The sequence below is a fragment of the Bombina bombina genome, chromosome 1, assembly GCF_027579735.1.
Source record: "Bombina bombina isolate aBomBom1 chromosome 1, aBomBom1.pri, whole genome shotgun sequence".
Classification (NCBI taxonomy): domain Eukaryota; kingdom Metazoa; phylum Chordata; class Amphibia; order Anura; family Bombinatoridae; genus Bombina; species Bombina bombina.
The window spans coordinates 242,618,749-242,630,755 of NC_069499.1; the positions used below are offsets into that span (position 1 = coordinate 242,618,749).

The 12,007-nt window shown below is 40.4% G+C and overlaps 1 protein-coding gene across 1 annotated transcript in view; it reads right to left on the bottom strand.

Annotated features, from left to right (window-relative positions):
• Positions 1–6,589: 6,589 nt before the first annotated feature.
• Positions 6,590–12,007, bottom strand: part of KNSTRN (kinetochore localized astrin (SPAG5) binding protein) — a 107,948-nt gene continuing 102,530 nt past the window's right edge. Inside the window, exons 7-9 of the mRNA XM_053697897.1 lie at positions 8,938–8,999; positions 7,432–7,506; positions 6,590–7,275 (exon numbers count right to left, since the gene is read on the bottom strand). Of these exons, the coding sequence (XP_053553872.1) occupies positions 7,144–7,275; positions 7,432–7,506; positions 8,938–8,999 (269 nt within the window). The 3' untranslated portion in view covers positions 6,590–7,143. The remainder of the gene's footprint in view (positions 7,276–7,431; positions 7,507–8,937; positions 9,000–12,007) is intronic.

The following is a 12,007-nucleotide window of genomic DNA, read 5'->3' on the forward strand; positions in this document are numbered from 1 at the left end:
GAGGATGAAGGATCAGGCTTTTGTTCCTTGTTGTGAGGAAAGGAACGAAAAATTATTATTAGACCTAAATTTACCTTAGATTTTTTATCCTTTGGTAAAAAAGTTCCCTTCCCTCCAGTAACAGTTGAGATAATAGAATCCAACTGAAAATCGAATAATTTATTACCCTGGAAAGAAAGGGAAAGCAAAGTTGACTTAGAAGACATATCAGCATTCCAAGTTTTAAGCCATAAAGCTTTTCTAGCTAAAATAGCTAGAGACATATACCTGACATCATCTCTAATGATATCAAAAGATGGTATCACAAATAAAATTATTAGCATGTTATAGAAAAATAATAATGCTATAAAAATATGATATGTTACTTGTTGCGATAAAGCTTCTAACCAAAAAGTTGAAGCTGCAGCAACATCCGCTAAGGAATAGTAGTACGTTTAGCAGGAGTAGAGACAGCCCCATTAACCTTAGAGATTTTGTCCCAAAACTCTAATCTGCCAGATGGCACAGGATATAATTGCTTAAACGTTTAGAAGGAGTAAATGAATTACCCAAATTATTCCATTCCCTGGAATTACTTCAGAAATAGCATCAGGGAGAGAAAACACTTCTGGAATAACTACAGGAGATTTAAAAACCTTATTTAAACGTTTAGATTTAGTATCAAGAGGACCAGAATCCTCTATTTCTAATGCAATTAATACTTCTTTAAGTAAAGAACGAATAAATTCCATCTTGAACAAATACAAAGATTTATCAGCATCAACCTCTGAGACAGAAACCTCTGAACCAGAAGAACCATTATTAGTATCAGAATGATGATGTTCATTTAAAAATTCATCTGAAAAAAGAGAAGTTTTAAAAGACTTTTATGTATACTAGAAGGAGAAATAACAGACATAGCCTTCTTAATGGATTTAAAAAATAAAATCTCTTATGTTATCAGGAACACTCTGAAAATTAGATGTTGACGGAACAGCAACAGGTAATGTAACAGTACTAAAGGAAATTTTATCTGCATTAATAAGTTTGTCATGACATGCAATACAAACAACAGCTGGAGAAACAGATACCAAAAGTTTATAGCAGATAGCTATACCAGCTTGGTAGCTCCAGCACTGGGCAGCGATTTTCCTGAAGTATCTTCTGACTCAGTTGCAACGTGGAACATCTTGCAATATGTAAAAGAAAAAACAACATATAAAGCAAAATTGATCAAATTCCTTAAATGACAGTTTCAGGAATGGGAAAAAAATGCCAGTGAACAAGCTTCTAGCAACCAGAAGCAATAAATGAGACTTAAATAATGTGGAGACAAAAATGACGCCCATATTTTTTAGCGCCAAAAAAGACGCCCACATTATTTGGCGCCTAAATGCTTTTGGCGCCAAAAATGACGCCACATCCGGAACGCCGACACTTTTGACGCAAAAAAAACGTCAAAAAATGACGCAACTTCCAGCGACACGTATGACGCCAGAAACAGAAAAAAAAATTTGCGCCAAAAAAGTCCGCGCCAAGAATGACGCAATAAAATGAAGCATTTTCAGCCCCCGCGAGCCTAACAGCCCACAGGGAAAAAGTCAAATTTTTTAAGGTAAGAAAAAATTATTGAAACAAATGCATTTATCCCAAGTATGAAACTGACTGTCTGAAAATAAGGAATGTTGAACATCCTGAGTCAAGGCAAATAAATGTTTGAATACATATATTTAGAACTTTATAAAAAAGTGCCTAACCATAGCTTAGAGTGTCACAGAAAATAAGCTTACTTACTTACCCCAGGACACTCATCTACATGTTGTAGAAAGCCAAACCAGTACTGAAACGAAAATCAGCAGAGGTAATGGTATATATATATAAGAGTATATCGTCGATCTGAAAAGGGAGGTAAGAGATGAATCTCTACGACCGATAACAGAGAACCTATGAAATAGACCCCGTAGAAGGAGATCATTGCATTCAAATAGGCAATACTCTCCTCACATCCCTCTGACATTCACTGCACGCTGAGAGGAAAACCGGGCTCCAACCTGCTGCGGAGCGCATATCAACGTAGAATCTAGCACAAACTTACTTCACCACCTCCATAGGAGGCAAAGTTTGTAAAACTGAATTGTGGGTGTGGTGAGGGGTGTATTTATAGGCATTTTAAGGTTTGGGAAACTTTGCCCCTCCTGGTAGGAATGTATATCCCATACGTCACTAGCTCATGGACTCTTGCTAATTACATGAAAGAAAAGAACCTTCAGGACAACAATTTAATGTCAACTTCATGCATAGGCTCAAACGGAGCCCGTTGCAAAACCTTAAAAACAAAAATTTAGACTCCAAGGAGGAGCCTTAGATCTAAACACAGGTCTAATCCTAGTCAGAGCCATGACAAATTACTGTACATCTGGAAGCTCTGATAGCCTCTTGTGCAGTAAAACAGACAGGGCCGAAATCTGTCCCCTCAGGTAACTGGCAGAAAGGCCCTTCTCCAGTCCATCCTGGAGAAACAATAGGATCCTGGCAACCTTAACTTTATGCCAGGAAAATCCATGCGCTTCATATCAGAATAAGTAGGCTCTCCACACCTTATGATAGATGCGACGAGTAACCGGTTTACAAGCTTGAAAGAGAGTATCAATAACTCAGAAAAACATCTCTTGGCTAGGACTAAGCGTTCAATCTCCACGCAGTCAGCCTCAGAGAATCTAGATTTTGATGAACAAAAGGACCTTATTCCAGCAGATCCCTGCAACAAGGTAATTTCCACGGAGGAGATGATGACATCCCCATCAGATCCGTGAACCACATCCTTCGCGGCCATGATGGAGCAATCAGTATCACTGATGCCTGCTCCTGCTTGATGCGGGCCTCTGCACGAGGAAGGAGTGGTAACGGCGGGAAAATAAATTAGAAATCCTCCAAGGCACTGCTAATGCATCTATTAGCTCCGCCTGAGGATCCCTGGACCTCGACCCATATCTGGGAAGCTTGGTATTGAGATGGGATGCCATGGGATCTATCTCCAGGGTCCCCCACCTGTTGCATATCTCCGCAAACACTTCGGATGGAGAGACCATTCCCCCGGATGAAAGGATTGTCTGGTGAGAAAATCCGCTTCCCAGTTGTCCACACCTGGAATGTAAATCGCTGACAGCAAACAGCTGTGGGCCTCCGCCCCCTCTACAGAATCCGAGATACTTCCCTCATTGCTAGGGAGCTTCTCGTTCCCCCCTGATGTTTGAAGTAAGCCACCAAGTTATATTGTCTGATTGGAATCTGATAAACCAGGACGTACCCAGAAGGGGACAAGCCTTCAGAGCATTGCCCGAAGTTTCAGAATGTTGATAGGGAGGGAGCAGGCCCTGTGCCTTCTTGACACCCCAAACAGCTCCCCATCCTGATAGGCTTGCGTCCGTAGTCACAATCTTCCACAATGGTCTTAAGAAGGATGTCCCTTGGGACTGATGATCTGGACAGAGCCACCAAGAGAGCGATTCTCTCGACCGGTTGTCCAGAGAAATCTGTTGAGACAGATCCGAATGATCGCCATTCCACTGCCTCAGCATGCACAGTTGCAACAGTCTAAGATGGAACCTGGCAAAGGAGGTCCGGAGGGAAAGACATGCTGAAGCTAGCTTGCAACATCTCTGGTCTGTTAGAAATATCCTCATGGATATGGAGTCTATTATAGTACCCAGAAATTCCTCCATGGTACTTGGGATAAGAGAACTCTTTTCTAGGTTTATCTTCCATCTATGAGATCGAAGAAGAGAGAGAAGAGAGTCCGAATGGTCTTCCTCCAGATGAAAAGATGGTTGTATCAGAATATCGTCCAAGTAGGGAGCTACTGCTATACCCCGGGTTCTGGCAACGGCTAGAAGAGCCCCTAGAACCTTTGTAAAAATTCTTGGAGCAGTAGCTAGACCAAACAGAAGTGCAATGAACTGGAAGTGCTGATCCAGGAAGGCAAACTTTAGGAACTGGAAGTGGTCCTTGTGGATTGGAACGTGAAGGTAAGCATCCTTCAGATCTATAGTGGTCATGAACTGTCCTTCCTGAACTAAGGGAAAGATGGACCTTATCGTCTCCAGCTTGAATGAGGGGATATTTAGAAATGTGTTTTAGCCCTTTAGGTCCAGAATCGGGCAGACAGTTACCTCCTTCTTTGGGACCACGAAGAGGTTTGAATAGTATACCAAACCTCTTTCTGCGATAGGCACCAGGACAATGACTTCTAAGGAGGACATATCCTGCACGCACCCCAGAAAGGCTTCCCTCTTTTCTGGTCTGGAAGACAGAATTGAGAGAAGAAATCTGCCCTTGGGTGGATGAGATTTGAAACCTATCTTGTATCCCTGAGCTATGACCTCAAGGACCCATGGATCCTACACTTCCCTGAACCAAACAGCTGAAAAGAGCGACAGTCTGCAACCTACACGATCCATAGCCGGATCGGGGGTGGCCCCTTCATGACAATTTAGTCTCGGCAGGCTTCTTGCTTTGCTTGGACTTATTTCAGGACTGAGCCGGCTTCCAAGTACTCTTGGTTTGCTCAGGCTTAGCGGACTGCTGTGGTTGGGATTTATCAGAACAAAAGGAACGAACATTAGAAACTTGTCCCTTAGACTTGTTTTTTTATCTTGCGGTAGGAAGGCACCCTTGCCCCCTGTAACCGTAGAGATAATGGAGTCCAAGCCGGGACCAAATAAAATCTTTCCCTAAAGGGGAGGCGAAGAAGTCTGAACTTAGAAGTCATATCCACAGACCAGGACTTCAGCAAGAGCCCCCGACGGGTCTGAACCGAAAAGCCAGGAGCCTTAGCATTTAGGGAAATAATCTGCATGTTTGCATCACAGACAAAAGAATTAGCAATTCTCAAGACCTTAATTCTTTCTTGAATAATGTCGAGGGGACCCTCCACCTCGGTTAATTCCGATAAGGAGTCACACCAGTAGGTAGCTGCTCCAGCAACCGCAGCAACAGCCGTTGCCGGTTGAAACAAATATCCCGTATGCTGAAACATCTTTCTTAGAAGAGTTTCCATCTTTTTATCCATCGCTCTCTGAACAACGAGCTATCCTCAAGCGGGAGAGTAGTGCGTTTGGCAAGCGTGGAGATAGCGCCATCCACCTTAGGGACGGAACCCCACAATTCCAATTGAGAGTCCAGGACCGGAAATAATTTTTTAAAAGAAGACGAAGGGGAAAAGGAAGATCCAATTCTGTCCCATTCTTAATAATGTTCGCCATCTTTACAGGCACAGGAAAAGTTAAAGGCACTACCCTGTCCCCTTAAACTCAGTCTAATTTAGGAATCAAAGGTTCACCAGGCAGCTTGGCCTCTGGAAACTCTAATGTAGACTGGACTTCCTTTAGAATAAAACGTAAGTGTTCAATCTTAAATCTAAAGGCTGGTTCCTCCACAGCAGGCGGCTTAGAGGCAGCAGAATCCGTCTCCAGACTCTAACTTCTGTCAATGCTCTCACTGAGAGGCTGACAAGACTACTTAAAACTCCAGTCCCATATCGAAGGGCAGATACCCTTCCTAAGGAACTACTCTGAAATCTTCTGACAATCTTCACATCCTCCTGTGACGAAAGGCAAAGAATGACTGGGGGATGGGGGAAGTGGGAGAGGTATTTAAGCCTTTGGCTGAGGTGGCTTTGCCTCCTCCTGGTGGCCAGGTTCAGTATTTCCCAACAGTAAGGAATGATGTCGTGGACTCGCCTTATATTAAGAAGGAAATGTGCATTTCATATCCATTTAATGTTGCATGATTTAGCAGCACAAGAATGTGCAAAAGATACAACAGATTAATTCTGACAAAAGTAGCATTGATTTTAATTCGAGTTAACAGGAGCAACCCCTTGTACCATGTTACAAAACACTGCATTCAAATTACTGCCACTAACCCCCTTTAATTGCACTGCGGGCTTGGCCTGATATGACCCAGTGAGGCGTACACAAATTTCAATAGCGCGCCAAGCAGACTATTTCTTACCGGGTCAATCAGACTTGTTCCTTTAGAATAGCACAGCAGCCTCTGCCTTTCATTTTGTATCTATTGACGCTTACCTTTCTAACTATACTATAACGCCATATTCATTGGGAGAGTACTCACTCAACCATGCTTTTGATAGGCCAATTGTATTGTCGTTCAAAAATCATATACATTGATTGGCTGAAATCGATGTCCCTCAAGATCTAATCCTGTAGCATTTTTTGTGCCCGACCATCAGACTGTTAAATGACCTGCCCCTTCACACACTGCGGTAGATAAAGCGGGATCCTTAGCAACAATACTCTACTCACGCCCCATTGTTAAGATCACGTAACTTGACCACATCATTTTGATCATATTGGTCGCCATCTACGAGCAGCTCCTTCGGGATCTACTGGTAGATCCCGATCTACCTATTGAACACCCCTTCTATGGACTATACTCGTCTTACGAAAGAAAATATAATAATAGATATGTTAAAAATATCAGGCTTTAGGTAAATGGTTATATTTACACAGTGTGTGTATGTGTGATAGATATGTATACATACAAATTATTGCTGTATGTTTTCTAAGAATAGGAAGAATTGTAACTTCAATTTGCAATAAAGTATTTATTCAGCAATAAACAATTACATATTTACATGTTTTTACACATAAAGACCAATATAATAACAAACAAAAAAGAAAATGATATTGTAGTGAGAGGAAAAAAAGCAGCATATATAAAATCTACCTATAGTAGTAGATATAAGGCAGGGAAGTGTTACATTTTCAAGTGCTGTAAAGAGATGATAATTTAACATATAAACGTTTGGGAGAGGTTTGCGTTTGCACTTCCTTACGAGCAGTCAAGCTTAACAGTTCTGAGAACAACTTTAATATGCACCTTGTCTATGGTGTATAAAGGAATCGGGCACAGTATACACCCCAATTGACAAGTTTTTTTCAGGGAAAATGACTGCTTTTAATATATACACTCTAGAAACGTTAACAAGTAGTAAACAACAACTTGAAAGAAAAACCTAAACACAATAACGTTTAATCTCCCTCTGTGCAGACAATGTAAACAAGTACAACTGTTATGTGATGTGTTAAAAGTTGTTCCTCTGGATGATACATATACAATGCGCATCCAGCCCCCTCCTTTACATCATAAGTCCAGCCACTGCTCTGCCTGCTGGAGTGCAGCTCGGAACTGATCCAGCTCAATATCAAAATCTTTTTGCTCCTCTAGAAAGACATTTCTGTTCTCCTCTGCCTGATTCCACTTGTCTATAACAGCCTGCAAAGAAAAAGGTGGATTCCTAGGTAAGACTGGCTCATCAACAGTATTTCACTTTATTTTGGAAAAGACCACAATTGCTCTCACTTGGGTATAACAAGAGTTTAGAAGCAGTTATTTAAGTTTTTGCAATAATCAGAACAAGTCAGATTTTACCTGAACTTGTGCTATTTGCTCATTTGCCATTTGACCAAAAATCTTCAGCTCACTTAGAAGATTATCTGTAGAAGCCTGGAAAAAAGAGCATATAATGTGTTTATAAAAAAAATGTACATGGAAATCAGAATTAAGCTTTAATGATTGAGAGAGTGCATACAATTAAAAAAATACAATTTATAGGACAATATTTAATTTGTTCTCTTGGTATTTTTTCCATTGCAGCATACCTAGGAAGGTTGAGTGTTTGCTGCCATATTGATGTTATATGTATAATTCTGAAGTCATGTGCATATTCCTGAATTAACATTAGTATGATCTCATGGAAAGGAGCTATGTTTCAACAACAGATTCCAAGAAAAATAATTTGTTTTTTTTTAGAATTGCATACTTTATCTAAATCATTAAAGTCTAATTTTCAGTTTTATGACCCTAAAATATACACCATGCAATGTTTCACAAAAAAACATACAGTCATTAATTTTGCTCATCCTATTCAACTTCATTGGCAGCTTGTTCTTGACACTCGGGAACAGCCTCTTTTTGACCAATTGTTGCTTTCACAGAAAATCACTTTTCCGAAGTATATGCGTCTGATCTAGCCTATAAAGGTCAGTCCAGCCCCAAAATACCAGGCAATCATCCTTTGAACGAGGAACATGACAACCCCAGACACTCATTTCAGCCTTCTTTGGGCCTAGTGAGTCATATCCCTCTAGGCACATTGGGAAGGGAGGGAGTCCACGTTTGGGTTTAACACACCTCATGAATGAAGCCACGTGCAAGGTTATCCTGGAAGAAAAATTGCTTCAGTCTGCTCTGACAATGTTCCCAAACTCTGAGGATTAGTTTTTCTAGCAGGATAATGCTCCAAGATGCATGAAAGCTGTGATTGAAAATCAGGGCTATTCCATTAAATATTAATTTCTGAACTCTAAGTTAAAACATTAGTAATGTGTTTAAAAATGAATAGGAACTTGTTTTCTTTGAAATATTTGAGGTCTAAAAACAATGCATCTTTTTTGTTATTTTGACCAGTTGTAATTTTCTGCAAATAAATGCTCTAAATGACAATATTTTTATTTGGAATTTGGGAGAAATGTCATTATTTTTTTTATTTTTTATTATTCTATAAACCACTAACACATCTATAATCTCAATAAATAAATAAAGCTTTACTTTTTGCTTCATCCTTTTGGTATAATTTGTTGAAGGAGCAGAAATTATAACAAGAAAATGAAGCAAATTAGATAATAGAAGTAAATTAAAAAGTTGTTTAAAAGTTTTTCTGAATCATGAAAAAATAATTGTAACTTTAATATCTCTTGAATATCATTTTAAGCTGTGTATTGCCAACTTTCTAGGTACTGGTCTCTTACATGAACATACACAAAAAGTCAGTTCCTAAAGTAATTTGCTGTTGGGACATTGCACCACCAGTCACTGGATAATACAAATGACCAGTGACCATAAGCAGACACATTAATTGTCACACAAGTACCACACCTTCGTCTCTGCCCGTAGCTTGCTTTTTTCTTCTGCAGATGCCAGGATAAGTTCTCCTGAAACTAAACAACGCAAATGCATTAACCATGTATACTGTGATGGGGTTTTTTTTTTTACAATATTTATACAAAATACTTTTTCTAAACACAGAATAAACTAATAAATTGACTGTACGGTCATTGATTGCTAGGTATTGGAAGTCAGCCTCTTTTCCCAGCTTCCTCGAATGGAAAGAGAGAACCCAAGAATTGTTAGTAATCGAGGAGTTCTCATATCAGACTAAACAAATTGATCATGTTTCAGGATATTAAAATCTATTGGGAAACATTGCAAACATAAATAGGAACTTAGGCACAACTTGGGCCCCTAGCCAGATACACAACACAGGACGTCTCACCTTCACTACTATCCCTTGTTCATTCTCTATTTCTCTCTTGCCTTATCCCGTCTTAGATCCGGTTTTCTTTCCTCTTCTAAATCCCTTACTCATTTCTCCCTTTTCTTCTTCATTGCTACAAATGTTTTTTGTTGTTGTTATTTTCATATTTAAATGGACATCACTATAGCGGTCAAGTATTAGCTTAGTAACATTTGCTCTGCTGATCTATACAGATTGTTTGGAATGAAGACAATCTATCTTGCTCTAAAATATTCTGCAACTCTCTCTCACAGCTCTATAGCTTATTTTTGGATAGCCCACTGTGGCGAGTTATGTCTTGCATCCAATCTTCTTCATGGTCCAATGTTATATTTATCTTAATTATTGCTGTCAACAGTTTTGCTATGTTTTTCTTCTGTTTGTTTAAAACTCAATAAAAATAAACAAAACTAAAAATAGTAATAAATTGATTATTACTTTATTGATATCATTAATATACAAATGTTTCCATTAATCGGCTATGAATTTCGAATAGGTTATGGAAATAACATAATTTATGCTTACCTGATAAATTCCTTTCTTCTGTTGTGTGATCAGTCCACGGGTCATCATTACTTCTGGGATATAACTCCTCCCCAACAGGAAATGCAAGAGGATTCACCCAGCAGAGCTGCATATAGCTCCTCCCCTCTACGTCAGTCCCAGTCATTCGACCAAGAATCAACGAGAAAGGAGTAACCAAGGGTGAAGTGGTGACTGGAGTATAATTTAAAAGATATCTACCTGCCTTAAAACAGGGCGGGCCGTGGACTGATCACACAACAGAAGAAAGGAATTTATCAGGTAAGCATAAATTATGTTTTCTTCTGTTATGTGTGATCAGTCCACGGGTCATCATTACTTCTGGGATACCAATACCAAAGCAAAAGTACACGGATGACGGGAGGGATAGGCAGGCTCATTATATAGAAGGAACCACTGCCTGAAGAACCTTTCTCCCAAAAATAGCCTCCGAAGAAGCAAAAGTGTCAAATTTGTAAAATTTGGAAAAAGTATGAAGCGAAGACCAAGTTGCAGCCTTGCAAATCTGTTCAACAGAGGCCTCATTCTTAAAGGCCCAAGTGGAAGCCACAGCTCTAGTGGAGTGAGCTGTAATTCTTTCAGGAGGCTGCTGTCCAGCAGTCTCATAGGCTAAACGTATTATGCTACGAAGCCAAAAAGAGAGAGAGGTAGCAGAAGCTTTTTGACCTCTCCTCTGTCCAGAGTAAACGACAAACAAGGAAGAAGTTTGGCGAAAATCTTTAGTTGCCTGCAAGTAGAACTTGAGGGCACGAACTACATCCAGATTGTGTAGAAGACGTTCCTTCTTTGAAGAAGGATTTGGACACAAGGATGGTACAACAATCTCTTGATTGATGTTCCTGTTAGTGACTACCTTAGGTAAGAACCCAGGTTTAGTACGCAGAACTACCTTGTCTGAGTGAAAAATCAGATAAGGGGAATCACAATGTAAGGCTGATAACTCAGAGACTCTTCGAGCCGAGGAAATAGCCATTAAAAACAGAACTTTCCAAGATAACATTTTTATATCAATGGAATGAAGGGGTTCAAACGGAACACCCTGTAAAACGTTAAGAACTAAGTTTAAACTCCATGGTGGAGCAACAGCTTTAAATACAGGCTTGATCCTAGCTAAAGCCTGACAAAAGGACTGGACGTCTGGATTTTCTGACAGACGTCTGTGTAACAAGATGGACAGAGCTGAAATCTGTCCCTTTAATGAACTAGCTGATAAACCCTTTTCTAAACCTTCTTGTAGAAAGGACAATATCCTAGCGATCCTAACCTTACTCCAGGAGTAACCTTTGGATTCGCACCAGTATAGGTATTTCCGCCATATTTTATGGTAAATCCTTCTGGTAACAGGCTTCCTAGCCTGAATCAGGGTATCAATAACCGACTCAGAAAAACCACGTTTTGATAAAATCAAGCGTTCAATTTCCAAGCAGTCAGCTTCAGAGAAGTTAGATTTTGATGTTTGAATGGACCCTGTATCAGAAGGTCCTGTCTTAGAGGTAGAGACCAAGGCGGACAGGATGACATGTCCACCAGATCTGCATACCAAGTCCTGCGTGGCCATGCAGGTGCTATTAGAATTACTGATGCTCTCTCCTGTTTGATTTTGGCAATCAATCGAGGAAGCAGCGGGAAGGGTGGAAACACATAAGCCATCCTGAAGTTCCAAGGTGCTGTCAAAGCATCTATCAGAACTGCTCCCGGATCCCTGGATCTGGACCCGTAGCGAGGAAGTTTGGCGTTCTGGCGAGACGCCATGAGATCTATCTCTGGTTTGCCCCAACGTCGAAGTATTTGGGCAAAGATCTCCGGATGAAGTTCCCACTCCCCCGGATGAAAAGTCTGGCGACTCAAGAAATCCGCTTCCCAGTTCTCCACTCCCGGGATGTGGATTGCTGACAGGTGGCAAGAGTGAGACTCTGCCCAGCGAATTATCTTTGATACTTCCATCATTGCTAGGGAGCTTCTTGTCCCTCCCTGATGGTTGATGTAAGCTACAGTCGTGATGTTGTCCGACTGAAACCTGATGAACCCCCGAGTTGTTAACTGGGGCCAAGCCAGAAGGGCATTGAGAACTGCTCTCAATTCCAGAATGTTTATTGGAAGGAGACTCTC